This window comes from Eptesicus fuscus, chromosome 14 (genome assembly GCF_027574615.1).
Source record: "Eptesicus fuscus isolate TK198812 chromosome 14, DD_ASM_mEF_20220401, whole genome shotgun sequence".
Classification (NCBI taxonomy): domain Eukaryota; kingdom Metazoa; phylum Chordata; class Mammalia; order Chiroptera; family Vespertilionidae; genus Eptesicus; species Eptesicus fuscus.
In genome coordinates this window covers 1,524,765-1,542,654 of record NC_072486.1, presented here as the reverse complement: position 1 = coordinate 1,542,654, position 17,890 = coordinate 1,524,765, and the positions used below count along the sequence as shown (strand labels likewise).

At 65.9% G+C, this 17,890-nt stretch overlaps 1 protein-coding gene across 2 annotated transcripts in view; it reads right to left on the bottom strand.

Moving 5' to 3' along the window:
• Window positions 1-17,890, bottom strand: part of IKZF1 (IKAROS family zinc finger 1) — a 79,757-nt gene that overhangs the window by 26,287 nt on the left and 35,580 nt on the right. Inside the window, exons 4-5 of one of the 2 annotated variants that reach the window (XM_054726563.1) lie at window positions 7,977-8,036; window positions 941-1,201 (exon numbers count right to left, since the gene is read on the bottom strand). In XM_054726563.1, the coding sequence (XP_054582538.1) occupies window positions 941-1,201; window positions 7,977-8,036 (321 nt within the window). Of the gene's footprint in view, window positions 1-940; window positions 1,202-7,953; window positions 8,037-17,890 lie in introns of those variants that run through there. The other variant, XM_054726565.1, reaches the window with a different exon arrangement.

Sequence of the window (17,890 nt, the reverse complement as noted above, 5' to 3'; positions counted from 1 at the left end):
CCCTGTCTCCACACACGTCTCTCCTCGTGGCCTGTCCCTCCCCCCGCGCCGGGGGCTGACCCGCTCCGTGACGCCGGCTGTGCCAGCCCCGGCTGCGCGGACTCGGGGCGCCATGGCCCACGCTCGGCCGGCACACGGACTGCTGTGCCCACGCTTATGGGGGAGGGCGGCGTCTCTGTTCAAGAGGCGGGGGGCACGCACCGGCGAAAGCACCCCGTTAGCGGGGACTGGACCGCGGAGGGAGGAGCAGGTGACGGTGGGTCCCCAGGTCAGGGCTGGGCACAGGGGGGGGCCGCCCGCGGGGACTCTCCCTCCCCTGCCCCCGGGTGAGCGGACCCTGGCCTGCCCGGCCTCCGTTTGGGGCGCTGCCCCCTCCAGTCCCCGTTCGGACTCCCGAGCCCCCAGCAGCCGGGTCGGTGTGAGGTTCGTCCCTGATTCCGAGGGGGAGCCGCTGACCGCGGGGGGCGGGGGGAAGGGGGGGGGGCTGCGCGCTGCCCGGAGCGGTGGGAGCCCACCGCTGGCTCCGGCTCCCGCACACCCAGCCCTGACGCTGGATTTAACACGCGCGCTCGGCCGGCTTCTCAGCGGAGGGTTTGGGGTTTCCATCCGTTTGCGAGGTTCTGTCTCGCTGTCTGAGGGCAGACTCCCTGGCACGGGAACCTCACAGCACCCACCGCCCCACTCAGAGGGGCGGCCCGGGCACGCCCGTCCGCCACGCACTGGCCCCGAGGCTGCCAGCCTCCCGGTCTCGGGCTCTCGTTTCTGGGGTCACACTGGCCGTGAGGGAAGCCCTTTCCCTGCGCCCCGGGGGGGGGGAGGGGGGAGGACGCGCCCCGCCCGGCTGGGAGCCCCGCCGTGCCCGCCTTTCCGCCGTGCTCCGGGGACGGTGGGGGGACAGGGCCGCCCGCCGCCCCCGGCCCGGGAGGACGCCAGGCCTTACCCGTGTGGCTTCTCTTGTGCACCATGAGCACATTGGGGCCGATGCACACGATACCACAGACGTCGCACTTCAGTTTGCCGTTAGGGAGCCGGATGCCGCCAGCGCCCGCCAGCGCTCTGCCGCCGGGGCCGCCGTGGGAGCCATTCACGTCCTCGCCCGCCGCGCCCAGCACGCGCAAGTCCTGGGCGCACGCCTCCCCATTCATGTCACCGGCGCGCCCACGCTCTTCGTCACTCTGAGCCTCTCCCTTCACATGACCGGCTGCAAGACACAACACAGGCTCTGTCACCGCGGCGCCCCCCGCGGGCGCTCGGCAGCGGCCACCACGGGATGGCGGGAACCGGGGCCCCTCCGCCTGCCCCCCACGGGCCCCGGTGGCCGTCCGCGAAGGTGAGAAGGTGACACCCGGAGGCCATTTCACTCGGTGAAGGCGGGGCCCTCGCCCTAAGGGGGGGGGTCCCCGGGTCGCGGGGACAGCGTGGTGCCTCTGGCGAGCCTGCGCCCTCCCCACCGGGGCCCCACCCAGAAGGTGAGGGCGACCCCCACCCAGCGTCAGGGCCCGGGCTGGGACCGCGCCTGGCAGCGTCCCTCCTGACCGCCGTCCCGCGAACGGCTCCCCGTGGCTCTTGGAGAGAAGACGTACGGGCAGTAAGCGAATGCAGCGTGGACCCCAGCGCACGGCCGCACGCACCGGGACCAGGAGTGAGGGAGGGGTGGCTCTCCCTTCGGGCCTCTGCAGGCGGCGTCTCCGAAGGGCTTCGACGGATCCAGAGCCCAGAGCTCAGAAGGGCCTGCGTCCCCCCCCCGCCCCCACGCAGGGGCCAAGTCCCAGCGGGCCAGGAGCAAGGACGGCAGACGGGCTGGGGGGCCGTGCGCGGGGGCCCGGTGGGTGCTGCTGCCCTCGGCCTCCCGGCCTCCCGGCCTCCCGGCCTCAGTGCCGCGGCGCCCTTTCCCGTGGAAGGGGATTCGGCCCACGGCCCACGGCCCACGGCGTCTGCACCGGGAACGGGACGTAAAGCTCAGGCCTCGGAACTCCGACACCTGGGTGACGCCTAATCACCACCGGGCGGCTCTACCGCGAGGCCGGGGCCTCGGAGCACAGGCGCGGAGGAGCGTGGGCACGGCCAGTTCCCCGAGGCGGCGCTGAGGCCCGCGGCCGCGTGGGGCGCCCAGGGCTCCTGGGCTGGGAGGCCGGGAGCCGGCCGCGGAGGGTGGTCCCCCCACGTTCCTCCACTCGGCGGCTGTCTCCTGCGATCAGAGGCCTCCCTCCGGAAGAACCGGTTGGCGTTCCCAGAGGCCCCCCAGCGGGCGGGCAGCACCTGCCGGAACGCCACTCGCTCTGTCACGCAGGTGGACAGGCAGCCCTGTGCGTGGCCGCCCCGTGGCTCGTGCTGCTGGGGGCGGTGTGAGGTGCCGGCGGCAGGAGGGCAGGGTGGCTCTGAGTTCCTTCTTTGTTCGGTGACTGAGAGCACATTCCTCACAGCCCGGGACGGGGCACTAAGGAGGGGCCCGGACAGGAGAGGCCACAGGCGAGCGTAGGCCGGGCCCTATGGGCCCTGGGAGTTACAGGAGAGGGGTCACGGGAGAGGGGTGACGGGAGAGGGGTGACGGGAGAGGGGTCACGGGAGAGGGGTCACGGGAGAGGGGTGAGGGGAGAGGGGTGAGGGGAGAGGGGTGAGGGGTGAGGGGAGAGGGGTTACAGGAGAGGGGTGAGGGGAGAGGGGTGAGGGGAGAGGGGAGAGGGGAGAGGGGAGAGGGGTCACGGGAGAGGGGTGAGGGAAGAGGGGTGAGGGGTGAGGGGAGAGGGGAGAGGGGTCACGGGAGAGGGGTGAGGGAAGAGGGGTGAGGGGAGAGGGGTGAGGGGTCACGGGAGAGGGGTGAGGGGAGAGGGGTGAGGGGAGAGGGGTGAGGGGTCACGGGAGAGGGGTGAGGGGAGAGGGGTGAGGGGAGAGGGGTGAGGGGAGAGGGGTGAGGGGTCACGGGAGAGGGGTTACGGGAGAGGGGTGAGGGGAGAGGGGTGAGGGGAGAGGGGTTACAGGAGAGGGGTGAGGGGAGAGGGGTGAGGGGAGAGGGGTCACGGGAGAGGGGTGAGGGGAGAGGGGTTACAGGAGAGGGGTTACGGGAGAGGGGTCACGGGAGAGGGGTTACAGGAGAGGGGTCACGGGAGAGGGGTGAGGGGAGAGGGGTTACGGGAGAGGGGTGAGGGGAGAGGGGTCACGGGAGAGGGGTCACGGGAGAGGGGTGAGGGGAGAGGGGTCACGGGAGAGGGGTCACGGGAGAGGGGTGAGGGGAGAGGGGTCACGGGAGAGGGGTTACAGGAGAGGGGTGAGGGGAGAGGGGTCACGGGAGAGGGGTGAGGGGAGAGGGGTCACGGGAGAGGGGTCGCAGGAGAGGGGTGAGGGGAGAGGGGTCACGGGAGAGGGGTCGCAGGAGAGGGGTGAGGGGAGAGGGGTTACGGGAGAGGGGTCACGGGAGAGGGGTGAGGGGAGAGGGGTCACGGGAGAGGGGTGAGGGGAGAGGGGTCACGGGAGAGGGGTCACAGGAGAGGGGTGAGGGGAGAGGGGTCACGGGAGAGGGGTCGCAGGAGAGGGGTGAGGGGAGAGGGGTTACGGGAGAGGGGTCACGGGAGAGGGGTGAGGGGAGAGGGGTCGCAGGAGAGGGGTGAGGGGAGAGGGGTTACGGGAGAGGGGTCACGGGAGAGGGGTGAGGGGAGAGGGGTCGCAGGAGAGGGGTGAGGGGAGAGGGGTTACGGGAGAGGGGTCACGGGAGAGGGGTGAGGGGAGAGGGGTGACGGGAGAGGGGTTACGGGAGAGGGGTTACAGGAGAGGGGTGAGGGGAGAGGGGTGAGGGGTGAGGGGAGAGGGGTCACGGGAGAGGGGTGAGGGGAGAGGGGTGAGGGGAGAGGGGTGACAGGAGAGGGGTCACGGGAGAGGGGTGACGGGAGAGGGGTCACAGGAGAGGGGTGAGCCACACTGGGCTGCGGGGACTCACTGAGAAGCAGAAATCGCAGCGACAGAAGCAGGCCACGGGGGAGGGGGGGCTGCTGTCGGCTGGCTGAAAAGTCTAGGCTGGAAGCAGCGGGAGGGAGACGGTGGGGCTTTGGTCTGGGGTGTCACAGCAGAGGAGCCACGCCAGGGCTGCTGGGAGCACTGAGACGTCAGAGCGAAGGGGACCGGACACAGGGTCAGAGGTCAGCCCGGGACGAGTCGTGCTGCTCGCTGTGCCCCCGCTGCTAAGTCTTGGGGGGCCCCTTGGAGAGGAAGGTCACGGTGTGGAGCCCATGGCCAAGCCGCGGCCAGGGCTCGGAGCACGGCCCGCCGGGCACGGACCCGCAGGGGACCTGGGCCTGGCGCTGGGGGCCACTGGCTGGCACGGGGGACTCCCCAGATTTACTTTTATTTATTTGTTAAACATATTTTTATTGATTTCGGACAGGAAGAGAGAGACAGAAACATGCATGATGAGGAAGAATCACTGATCGGCTGCCTCCTGCATGCCCCCTATGGGGGATCAAACCCACAACTTGGGCGTGTGCCCTTGACCGGAATCGAACCCGGGACCCTTCAGTCCGCAGGCTGAAGCTCTATCCACTGAGCCACACCAGCCAGGGCGGGAGTCCCCCGTTTAGAAAACATGAAAAAGAAAGGTAAGCTGCTCTCCTGAGAGGGAAGGCGTGTGGGCTGGCCGTGCCCCGGAGAGAGCCACGCCCCGATGCCCATGAAAACCCAGGAAGACAGGAACCCTCCTGCCGCCGTGCCACGGGCAGAGTGGGGACACGTGGGGTGTCCGGAACGAGGGCAAGTCAGTGACGGTGTGCGAGGAGGCGGCGCGCAGGCGTGTCCGAGCTGCTGCGGAAACGGCGGCACGCGACGCGACACGGAACTCCGACGCTAACGGCACGATCCCCGACACGGCCGGCGGGCATCCCGGCGAGGGTGTGAGAGGCGCTAAGCGTTCTAAAGGTGCATCACACCATTCATCATGACGCACCCATGCTAAGGGCCGGTGGTTTCTTTCCGTTGTACAGACGTGTGACCGGGAGTATTGTAAGCCTCCCTTAACGTGTCAGGCCTTTCCCGGGATGACGTCGGGGAGAGAGAAAAGAGGAAGTGTATGACACGCATTTCCTCAGGCGACGAGGGACACAGAAGGTCAAGGGCTGGCACAGGTGACGCTTTTAATTTTTAAGAAGAAAAGAAGAAAAGAGGTGCTGAGGCGTGAGGACAGTTCCCCACCACGGCCACCAGGTGGCGATGTTGGCCCAGGACAGTTCGGTTGCTGTTGGGTGGGGCCTTGAATGGCCACTGGGCCGGGGGGCTAGTTAGGATTTGGGCACATGGGGGAGGGGGAGAAAGAGAGAAATACGAGGGCCTGGGAGCCCATCCGTGTGAACACACAGACGGGCAGTGCATCAACACACACCCCATCTATCGCACTGAAGGCCCAGGGCTGACACGGAGCATTTCCGACACACGCCGTCTTCACCGCAGGACCCGCCTCGACCCGCCTCCTGCTGAGCCTGCACGCCCCGAGCTACGAACGTGTCTGAGGTCGTGGTATCTTACTCTGACGTGCCCCTGGGCCCCTGACATCTCAAGCGTGTGACCGTCCACCTCAAAACTCACCTTGGCTCCGTCCCAGAACTTCCTGCCATACACAGTCATAGCAGCACACACACACGTACACACATACGTAAACATTTACCTACATACACGTGTGTACATCCCTGTCCCAGTACTTCCTGACGTACACAGTCATAGCAGCACACACACACACACACATACGTGAACATTTACCTACATACATGTGTGTACATCCCTGTCCCAGTACTTCCTGACGTACACAGTCATAGCAGCACACACACACACGTACACACATACGTGAACATTTACCTACATACACGTGTGTACATCCCTGTCCCAGTACTTCCTGCCGTACACAGTCATAGCAGCACACACACACGTACACACATACGTGAACATTTACCTACATACATGTGTGTACATCCCTGTCCCAGAACTTCCTGCCGTACACAGTCATAGCAGCACACACAGGCACACATACGTGAACATTTACCTACATACATGCGTGTACATCCCTGTCCCAGTACTTCCTGCCGTACACAGTCATAGCAGCACACACACACATACACACATACGTGAACATTTACCTACATACACACGTGTACACCCCACAGAAGTAAATGTCAGGCTGGCGTTAAGGGTAAGAGAACGCTCTCCGGACCCTTGTGAATGGGAAGGCAGCGAACCGGGCGGCGAGGCAGGGCTCCGGGCGGTCAGTCCTGTGGGGCCTCACAGCTTCTGACAACGGGACGCCGGGAACCTCGCTGCCCCTTCCCGACAGCGGCCCCACGCCCGTGGCGGTCCTAGTGGGCGGCGTCTCCCGGTCGCAACACCAGAGGACGGACTAACCCCGGCTCTGAAGCGCCGGTCCTCGGGGGCAGCGGCCTGAATCACTCGGGACACGCAGCTCCCCGGGCAGCCTGCAGAGCACGCTCCACCCTTCACACACGCCCTCAGGACGCTGCACACACGGGGTCATCGCTCAGCCTCGATGCCTGAGACTGGGAGACGACCAGCACCTGCTGGCTGACAGCTCAGATCAGAGCGGCCGCGGCTCCTCTCAGTTCTGGAATGAACACTGTGCCCGCTCCTGTCCGCAGACGTGGGAGGCTGACCTGGACACAGGCCGGCTGCGCGTGCTGACTGACAGCCCGCCGTCTCCTCTTCTCCTCGGCAGAGAGGAGATGGCCACGTTAGCAGCAGCCCTGCGAGCAGTGTGGGGGGAGGGCGGCGATTCCGTCCATGCCACTGTCCCGTGTGCCACTGCGCACACGCCACGTCACTACAGAGGGATGCTCCGTGGCACCTGTCACATCTAAAATGCCGCTGTGGCCTGGCTGGTGTGGCTCCGTGGCTGAGCATCACCTAGGAACCAGGAGGAGGTCCCGGTTCGAATCCCGGTCAGGGCACATGCCCAGGTTACGGGCTCCATCCCCAGTGAGGGGCGTGTAGGAGGCAACCGATCCATGATTCTCTCTCATTGTTGATGTTTCTCTCTCCCTCTCTCTTCCTCTCTGAAATTAATACAAATACATCCTATCTAATAAAAGAGTAATATGCAAATTGACTGTCACTCCAAGACACAAGATGGCCACCCCCATGTGGTCAAAGATGGCTGCCCCCATATGGACACAAGATGGCCGTCACAAGATGGCTGACAGGGGAGGGCAGTTGTGGGCAGTTAGGGGTGACCAGGCCGGCAGAGGAGGGCAGTTGGGGGGAGACAGGTCAATGAGGGCAGTTGGAGGGGACCAGGCCTGCAGGGGAGGGCAGTTGGAGGGGACCTAGGCCTGCAGGGAAGAGCAGTTAGGGGTGACCAGGCCTGCAGTGGAGGGCAGTTGGGGGTGACCAGGCCTGCAGGGGAGGGCAGTTATGGGCGATCAGGCCAGCAGGGGGGGGGCAGTTAGGGGTGACTGGGCCAATAGGGGAGGGCAGTTGGGGGTGACCAGGCCTGCATGGGAGGACAGTTAGGGGTGACCAGACTGGCAGGGGAGGGCAGTTAGGCGTTGATCAGGTTGGCAGGCAGAAGCGGTTAGGGGCAATCAGGCAGGCAGGCAGGTAAACAGTTGGGAGCCAGCTGTCCTGGATTGTGAGAGGGATGTCTGACCACCTGTTTAGGGATCGGGCCTAAACAGGCAGTCGTTATCCCTCAAGGGGTCCCAGATTGGAGGTGCAGGCTGGGCTGAGGGACACCCCCCCCCCATGCATGAATTTCGTGCACCGGGCCTCTAGTTTAAAAATAAACAACATGTCACATGTGCACGTGGCTGTAGAGGTTATGCTGTGGATGGGAGCCATTTGCTGAACAGAACGGTCAACATGCATTGATCTCACACTGACAAGCATGCAAAAGGCGATGGAAACACACACACGCACAGTACCCACACTATGGGAACGGAGCCTGAAGTGAACACACGTGTCCATGTTTATCTAGAAGCAGAGCATATACTTACGAGAGAAAGAATTGGGAATTATTGCATGAAAATCCCTAAAGCCATCAGCCCCGTATGAAACTGCAACAAGAAAGCAGAGAGAGGAGGCGGTGAGAGCGGGCAGAGGTGCCGCAGGCGTGCGGGAAGCGGCACTTTTTCTTTGAAGAAAGCATTCTTGCTCAAAACCATCATCGGCTCCAGATCACTACTGTTTGTCCTCAGACCCACCGTGGCTTGAGCCGCCGGCTCAGTCCTGTCCCAGCAAACACGGCCCCTCCCTCCTGCTCCCTGGCCCCAGCTCTCACAGAACCCCCCCCCCCCGCCCCCCGGTCTGGCCACACAGGGCTGAGGGCAGCGGCCCCGGGGCGCGTGCTGGCTGGCCCACCGCGTGGTCCGCGCGCTGCTGCCCGGAGGCCGTCCTCAGGGAGCGCTCCCCTCCACCCCAGCCTCCTGGCCTCGCCGCGTCCCGCAGGCACGGCCGGCTCAGATGAAGGGTTTGGAGGTGAGGGTTGCCTTTTAAATCGGGGGCATTGCCAGACGCGATGGGACATAAACTCAGACGACAGCGGCACGACCCCCGGACACGCCGACGGGGGTCACGGTGACCGATGTGAAGGGCAGGTGCGGGCAGCCCCTCAGCCCCCGGCCCCGACGCGCGAGGCGCTGGGCACGAAAAGGGGCGTTCAAGTCGCGCTGACCCGGCCAGCAGAGGGGCTCTGGGGCGGACGGAGGCCACGCCACGGAGGCGTCCCACTGGGAGGGACAGCAGCCGGGGCGTCACGTGCCCCGTGTCCCCGTGACCGTGCGACACGCATCCCGACACGACACCTCGCGGACTCTGCGCGGTCACCACGTCGGAGGGAGTCCGCTCCCGCCTGGTCTGGTGACGACCGACTGGGACGGTGGTGTCCTCAGTGCGTGGCTCCTGAGAACTGCCAGCCCGACGCCAGCCGGGCTGTGGCTGCGGAGCCCCTGCGCTCCCGGAGCCGGGCCCGGCCACTGGCTGCTGCTCGCGCACCACGCGCTCACGCACACCAGCTCCGAAGGAGAGTGGCCAGTCCTCACGGACGGACGGGTCACTGTGACGCGGGAACCGTGACAGCGCGTCTGTCCTGTCCTGTCCTGTCCGCCTCCCCGTCTCCCCGCAGCCCGCACCAGGTCCCGGGAGGCAGGACTGTCACCGCGCCCCAGGGAGGAGCCGGGCTGCAAGGCGGGTCTGCAGCGTGTCCTCTTGGCGGTCGGTGTGCAATGTGCAAATCTGAGGGCATGGAATCAACACCGTAGGGTCGGCATTCGAAACAGGCACAGTCCTCTGAGGGAGGGCCTTGGGAAGCTGTCAGTTACCGCAGAGCACACGTGTGTGCACACACACTCACACACACTTACTCACATACACACACACACAGACATACACACACTCACACTCACATACACACACGCTCACACACACATATACACACACACAGACATATACACACACACATACACACACATACACACACACACATACATATACACACACATATACACACTCACACTCACATACACACACACTCACACACTCACATATACACTCACACTCACAGACACTCACACTCACACACACGCTCACACACTCACACACACTTACTCACATACACACACACAGACATATACACACTCACACTCACATACACACGCTCACACACACAATCACACACACACACTCACACACACACATATACACTCACAATCACACACACTCTCTCACACTCACACATGAAAATCAGGGCGCATTAACCAGCAGTGTCCCCCACACAACAGCCCTCAGAGCAAACCCCTCCCCTCGTCCTCGAAGCCGTCACCGGGGAGCAGGGGAGCGACGGCCCGGCCTCGGCCCGTTCCCCCCGAACCCAGGGCCGCTGTCTCCTAAGAGGTGCCGAGCAGAGCACTCAGCCTCTCCCTCTCGAGGTTTCAGGAACCGCGTTCCGCTCACCAGGGGGCCAGTGCGGGCACCTGGCAGGAACGCCTCGTCCCTGACCCGTCCCTGTAAGAGGCTGCTGATGCCTGGGACCCGGGTCCTGTTCCCACGGCCCAGCTGAGGAACCTTCTGGAAGGAAGATGCCCTCCCCCCCTCGCACCGTCCCCTGCACTGAGCTGCCATGTGACAGTCCGCCGTGGCCCCTCAGGGCGGCGCACAAACGTCCTTCAAGTCCGAGACCCACCCTGGCCCTGTCCTGGCAGCAAACCGTTCAGGTGTGTGTGTGGGAGGATTTAGAAATGTGCTGGCGTTTGGCTTTGTACATTTTCTTTAATCACATCAGCCTCCCGGGCACGGCCAGGCCGCGTCTCTCATTAACTGCGTGAGCGCGGTTGGCAGTGACCTTTGCAATGCGTTCCACTGTCGCCTGTCGCCCCCCTAGAGCAGGGCCCCGAGGCAGGGGGGGCACCAGGGCCCCGGGGCCGGACGCCCAGGCCAGGCGCCCGCTAGAGAACCACTTCACCCTGCGCAGTGGCCAGGGAGGCGAGGAGAAAGGGGAGGGGGAGGGGAGGGGGAGGCGAGGAGAAAGGGGAGGGGGAGGAGAAAGGGGAGGGGGAGGGGAGGGGGAGGCGAGGGGGAGGGCGAGGGTGAAGGGAAGGGGGGAGGAAAGGGGGAGGGGAGGGGAGGCAGGATCTCAGTGCAGCGGAGGGTCCTCTGCCTTTCTATCCAAATCCGATTCCAGCGAGGGACCGTGTGTGGGTGGCAGAGGTGGAGGGTCCCCGACAGGCAGCCCCGCACTTGGGCGGCGGGCGGCGGGCTCGTAGTCAGGAGTGGGGCGTGCTGCTGGCGGTGCTGGTGGCGGTGGGGGGGGGGGTGGCTGAGTCTGCGTGGCCGCAGGTGGGGGGCACGCCCTGGGCAGTGCCCACGAGGGCAGGAGGGACGGGGCTGTCCACTCACAAGAGGGAGGAGGGGACGAGGAGCGGGGAGGGACGGGCGCCCACACGCTGCCCTCGTCTGGGTGTGGGCAGCGTGCCCCCTGCTCCCGCGGGGCGATGGCACCACTGGGTGTGCCCGGCTGGGCGCTGCCGGCGCAGGTGCGGCTTCCCGGGGCTGAGCTGCCGGTGAGGGAAGGGGTTTGGCACAGGAAGCCTCGGAGACAGGAAACCTCTGACTGCTCGCCCGCCGCCCGCCGCCCGCCGTCCCAGTGTGGGGGCTGCCGCTGTGCCCCGGGGAGGCCCCTCCGGACTGAGGTGGGCAGCCAGGCAGAGGGAGGGCGAGGACCCGAGACCCCCCTCCGTCCTCCCGGCCCTGCCCCCACGCCTGTCTGTCCCTCCTGTCCCCATGGCTGGCGCCCCGTCAAGCCCCGGGGATCCCAGGAGCCCAGGCGGCCTCAGGGAGCCAGAGATAAAGTATCGCCCCCGGGACACACGAGGGTGGATCCACTGCCCTCCCTCCCCTCCCTGCAGAACTCCAGCCACGGTGACTCAGCAAAGGAGACACCGGCCCCAGCTCCTGTCCCTGGTCCACGGGCCCGGCTCACTGTCCCACGTCCGTCCCCCCCCCTACGTCCCGCCCCCCAGGTCCCCCCACCAGGTCCCCCAGCCCCAGGTCACCCCCTCCCAGGTCTCCCAGCCCCAGGTCCCCCCAGGTCCCCCAGCCCCAGGTCCCCCCCAGGTCTCCCAGCCCCAGGTCCCAGGTCCCCCCAGGTCTCCCAGCCCCAGGTCCCCCCCCCCCCAGGTCCCCCAGCCCCAGGTCCCCCCAGGTCTCCCAGCCCCAGGTCCCCCCAGGTCCCCCAGCCCCAGGTCCCCCAGCCCCAGGCCCCCCCCCCAGGTCCCCCCAGGTCCCCCACGTCCCCCAGCCCCAGGTCCCCCCAGGTCCCCCAGCCCCAGGTCCCCCCCAGGTCCCCCAGCCCCAGGTCCCAGGTCCCCCAGCCCCAGGTTCCCAGCCCCAGGACGTGTTCCCTCCAGGCACAGGTTAAGATGAACACACAGGAAACTGCTGACCACCCTGATGCCTGCCCTGCGGTGGCCCCGTCCCAGACTCGTGTCTTCCCAGGGGTTCTTTTCGGGCCCAGGCCCAGGTTCACGGGGCGGGGGGGGGCGGGGGGCCTGAGGACGGTCCTACGCGTCCCCCTGTCCTGTCTGTCCTGCCATCGGCCTCCCAGGTGGAGGCCAGACGGAGCCCTGACCTCTGCTTAGATCTTCAACCCTTTGCCACTGCCCACCCCCCACCACACGGACCCTGGAGGGGTTCCACTTCCTTCCGTGCCCGCGAGGGAGTTTCTGCCGGGGGAGGGGAGCTCGGGCCAGCTCCTGCCGCCCTGGGAACCCAAGAGAGTGTTGATGGACGAGGCCCAGGGCCAGGGCCGCAGGGAGGGAGCCCCCTCCCCCGAGACCCCGCCCTCCCCCGCCGGTGGACTCGACCCCACGCTTCCTGGGCCCCCTCCCGACTCTGCACCCCGTCCCACCCCACGGGCCCTGGGACAGGTGGTGTGGCCCTGAGGAGCCCGAGCAGCCCTAAACCACGGTGCTCGGCGTTTCCTCCCGAGATAGATCTCAGGTGATCCGACCACTTTCTGGGAGCGCCTGGTGCTGCGAGCACAGTCCCCACCCCGGCCACAGGCCCGGCCCCGGCTCCCGCTCCTCACTCACAGCTCCCGTACCGGGAAAAGCGCAAACTGCGGGCACTTTCTCCTTTGGTTTTGGCAAGTTGGTTCTCCTCTCTGACCCCGTTCTTTCCTGTGTGTGTGTGTGTGTGTGAGTGTGTGTGTGTGTGTGTCTCTGTGTGTGTGTGTCTGTGTGTGTGTGTGTGACTGTGTGTGTGTGTGTCTGTGTGTGTCTATGTGTGTGTGTAAGTGTGTGTGTGTCTGTGTGAGTGTCTGTGTCTACATGTGTGTGTTTGTGTTTGTGTGTGTGTCTGTGTGTGTGTGTGTGTGAGTGTGTGTGTGTGTGTGTGTGAGTGTGTGTGTGTGTGTGTGTGTGTGTGTGTAAAAAAGTATGTGGCAGCCAAGACCCCCTGTGACCTGCCATCTGCCTGGTCCTCAGACTGTCTCCCCCTCCCCCCGGGGGTGTAACCCAGAGCCCCTCCCCCGAGTCCCCCTGCTTTCTGCCCTGTGCCCTGGGTGGAGGCTGTGGGACGGGCTGTGCCACACAGCAGCCAGGGCCCCCCCGTCACCCTCCTGGGGCAGCTGTGGCCGGAGGGGGCCCTGCACGCCCCCAGCACCCCTCGGGGCTCAGAGGCCCACCTGTCTGGCTCCTGCCCGGCGGCCGCTGTGCAGGGGCCAGGCCAGGCGGGACCTCGGACACTCCCAGGAGGCGGCTGGCTGAGTGCCCTCCAGGGGGCCGTGGGTGGGGGCAGTTCCGATCCTTTTGCCACTGAGTTTTTAAATTAAATTTATTCATCGGATAATAAGATGATGCAGGTCTCCAACGTACAACCTCGGCGAGGTCTCTGCGCACGCCCCGTGTGCCCCCCACCGCGTCCACCCCTCGCCCTCTGCTTGACGCCCTCCCCCGGAGGCAGGCGCCCGAAAGGGAGAAGACACGCGAGCAGCAGCTCCAAGGGCGTAATAACCGAACTAGAACGGACGCGTCTGCTCAACACCACACACACACACACACACGCACAAACACACACACGCACGCACAGAGACACACTCACATACACACGCGCACACACACACACACGCACGCACACATACACACATGCACACACACGCACACACAAACACAGAGACACACACACACGCACACACACGCACACACACACGCACGCACACACAGAGACACACACACTCACACACCCGCACACACACGCACACGCGCACACACATGCACACACGCACACAGAGATACACACATGCACACATGCGCACACACATGCACAAACACAGAGACACACTCATGCACGCACACACGTACGCACGCACACACACATGCACACACACACATGCACACGCACACACGCACACGCGCGCACACATGGTCCCAGTCACTGGGACCAGGCAGGTGCCGCCGGGGACACAAGCCAACAGCCACGGAGCTTCAATGCAGGCCTGGCGCCCGGCTCCCCGTCCCGGCTCCCGGCTCCCGGCGCCCGGCTCCCCATCCCGGCTCCCGGCTCCCGGCGCCCGGCTCCCGGCGTCTCCGCGGGCACAGGCCGGAGGAGCATGTGAAAGGGCCGCCGACGTTTCCCGAAATGAAAGCCTCAGGAGCGCGCTGGCGGGTGGAGAGGTTTGTAACAGGGGAGACCTTTCGATTCTCAGGAGGCGGTGCAGACCCCAGCCCCCGGGGCCCCAGGACCAGGCCCCCCACAGGCCTGGGCTCGCCCCGGAGACACCTGACCCCAAGGGACTGGCCTCCACTGTCAGTCACGTCCCTTGGCGACTCCAGAGAGCCCTGACCTGCTGGCTGGAAACCAGACAAAAAGGAGAGGCCACCTCCTTATGCCACGCCCCCCAAGGTCAGGCCTCAAGGTCAAAGGTGAGAACTCGGAAAGGCCAGCAGATGGCTGCCGGCGAGGAGGTGCTGGCCTCACTCGGAATCGCTAACCTAAACATGCATCTCGGGACAATGAAGTCCCCCCCCACCCCCACCCCCACCCTGAGTCTCGTCCCGTGGACACTACACAGCCCCGAGGGAGGTGCCACCCGCAGCCACGGCCACAGGTCCCGGGCGGGAGGAAGAGCAGGTCACGGGCTTGGAGCTCAGATCCACACGCTGGCTCACCCAGAGCCCCCCCCCCCCCCCGCCAGGAGCCTGCCCCTCGGGACCACGCGCCAGGGCGGGTCAGACCCTCCTTCTCCTAATCTAACAGCCAGCAGACCCGGAGCTGCAAGCTGGAAGGAGAGAGGGAGAGAGGGAGAGAGGGAGAGAGAGAGAGAGAGAGAGAGAGAGAGAGGGAGAGAGAGGGAGAGAGAGGGAGAGAGAGAGGGAGAGAGAGGGAGAGAGGGAGAGAGAAAGAGGGAGAGAGGGAGAGAGAGGGGGGGGAGAGAGACAGGGAGAGAGAGAGGGAGAGAGGGGGAGAGAGAGAGAGAGAGAGAGAGAGAGGGAGGGAGAGAGGGAGAGAGAGGGGGGAGCGGGGGAGGAGGCAGGAAACACTATCCATCGGACAAGGGAGGGAAAGGCAGGGTCCCTCGGGGACAGGGGGCGTTGTCCCGTGGGGTGACTACTTCTGAAGGGAAGTTGGGGGCCCACCTGCCCAGGGCTCGGCTCCATCCTGGCTGCATCGCTGCCATCGGTCGCCATGGAAAACGTGGACACGAAGCCCAACGCCCTCGGGGGGCAGACATGTTTGCGAACGAGTGAGTGAACGAAGGAGCGGGTGCATGGAACGCCGCAGCCCTGCCCGCGGGCTCACCGTGCGCGGGCCGGGCCCAGATGGCTGCGTGGCTGCGCCCGAGTCGGCAAGAAGACAAGGGAAGGTGCTCTCAAGCTACTCTCTTTGTTGTTTAAATACGTCTCTACTGATTTCAGAGGAGAAGGGAGGGGAGAGAAACACCAATGGTGAGAGAGAACGATGGACCGGCTGCCTCCCGCACGCCCCTCACTGGGGACCGAGCCCGCAACCTGGGCCTGTGCCCGGACCGGGAGCTGAAGCCTGGCCTCCTGGATCCTCGGTGGATGCGCAACCCCCGAGCCCGCCGGCCGGGCTCAAGCTATTCTTGAAAGACTCCCGGGGGGTGTGGTAGGTTCTGGAACGGTTCCTCACCCAGATGGTTAAAGGCAGCCAACAGGCGAGGCGGGGGCGCAGCTGAGAGAGTGTCGGGGGGGAGGACGTGCCCCCAGGCTGCTGAGGGGGGCTGGCAGCTTGCTGGGCGACGCCACGTGTCATCGCCGCAGACACGCCCCCCACGCCCCGCGCTCTGTGCAAGGACGCGGACTGGACGGCAACCGCGTGCAACGTGCACGCACCTTGGGGGGCGGGGCTGAGGGGCCGTGTCACCTGCTTCCCGCGTCCCGCTGCCAGGAAATTCGAGGCGGAGGACACAGGACGTTCAGAGATAAAAACAGGAAATGGGTGAGCGGGTGCCCTTCTGGGAAATGCCGTGTCTCCGCCGAAGGTGCAGTCATGCACGGCCTCGGCCTCGCTCACCGCGGGCGCGGACGCCTGATCGCTCCCGGTGATAAATGGCTTTTTAACAGGAAAACACCGCGTCCTCACATCCAAACCCACTCCCCTCCCCGTCCGAGGCCCGCAGGGAGCGGGAGCCGCGGGTCTTCTGTTCACAGGCAGGAACGGGGTGAGGGCACAGGCCCGGGGTGCGGGCTCCATCCCGTGTGGGGCGTGCAGGAGGCGGCCGATCGAAGTTCCTCGCTCCTCACTGATGTTTCTCTCTCCCTTCCTCTCTGACATCAATTTAAAAAATATTTATTTTTTAAAAAAGAGGAGAGTCCCAGCTGGTTTGGCCCAGTGGATAGAGCGTTGGCCTACAGACGGAAGGGTCCCGGGTTCGATGCCTGGTCAGGGCACATGCCTGGGTTGCGGGTTCGATCCCCAGTGGGAGGCGTGCAGGAGGCAGCCGATCAATGACTCTCTCCCTCTCCCTTCCTCTCTGAAATCAATAAAATATTAAAACAAAAAGAGGCGGCGGCACCTGGAAGTCCGTCGGGGCCGGTCTGTGAGAGACCTGACTCAGGGGGAACCGATGGGCCGAGGGGCACCGCGTGGAGGTCCCCGCTCAGCCGCAGACGTGGCACCTGAGACCCGCCGCTATGCGTCCCGATGATGCACACGAGAGGGAGGGGCACAGAGGTGACAGCGCAGCCGGTGCGCCCCCAGGGACACGTCTCTAACGCGGGGAGGCGGTCACCGTGCAGGACGTGAGGCGTGGCCACGGCTCCCGGGGTCACCCACTGTCCCTCGTCCACCTCCTGTCCCGCCTGCTGTTGCCCCGTCCCCCTGCCCCGCCCACCCAGCCCAGGGCGTCTGTCCCCGCCCCTCTCACCACGGGGCAAGGGCGCTGCTGGCGGCTGCGGCAACGTGACCCCGTCCCCGGCTCAGGTCCCTCAGGTCCCAGCAGGGCCTGACGTCCCACCTGCACCTGCTCCTGCGCCCTGAGCTCCAGCGGAGGGAGGGGCCCGGCGAGGGCGGCTAGTGCTGCCTGGGGGGCCTCCCCCGCGCCTGGGTCAGCACTGCCCACCGTGCCCCCCGCCTGCCCTGCGAGGTGACGCCACACGGGCCTCCACAGAGCACGGCGGCCGGGCCGGGGCCAGGGCCTTGGCGGCGGGGAGGCTGGCCGCCGGCTGTGGGGCTGGATCGGGACTAACCTCGTCCTTTACAACCGGCGGAGCGAGGAGGAGGCCGACCCCTCCGGGCGGCGGCGTGTGGCACGTGGACACGGCCGGGCCTGCCTGCCCTGCGAGGACGACGCGGGACGTGAGGCTGGACCAGCGCCGCGGCTCCCAGGGGGGGGGCGGGGGGCGGTGGTGGCAAAGGCCCTGGGGCAGCCAGTGAGCACGTGGTGGGTCCGATCTGCGGGAAGCGCGCTCGCCCGCTGCCTGTCCACTCAGGGAGCCCCCCGTCCTGCTGTGTGTGCTGTCCCCCTGCCCCCCACGCCCCCAGCCGCACTGCCTGCCGGCCACCCCTGCCGGGGACAACTGGTTCCCTCCCGACACAAAGCGGCCGTGTGTCCCGCGGGCAGAGCCTCCACGTGGCCATGCCGCCCGCGGCCCTGCAGCCCCGCCTCCTGGGTCTGAGCCGGTGCCCTCGCCCGCAGGAGGCAGCCCTGCCCGGAGCTCTGACCTCCAGGCCCCAAGGAGCTGGGTCTCGGCTGTACCCCACCCCTTTCCTCTCCTCCGCGGGGGACGTTTCTGTCTTTAAAGCCTCACCTGAGGATATTTTTCCATTGAGTTTTGGGAGGGAAGGAGGGGGAGGGGGAGACAAGATGGGGAGAGAGAGAGAGAGAGAGAGAGAGAGAGAGAGAGAGAGAGAGAAACATCGACGTGGGAAAGACACATTGATTGGCTGCCTCCTG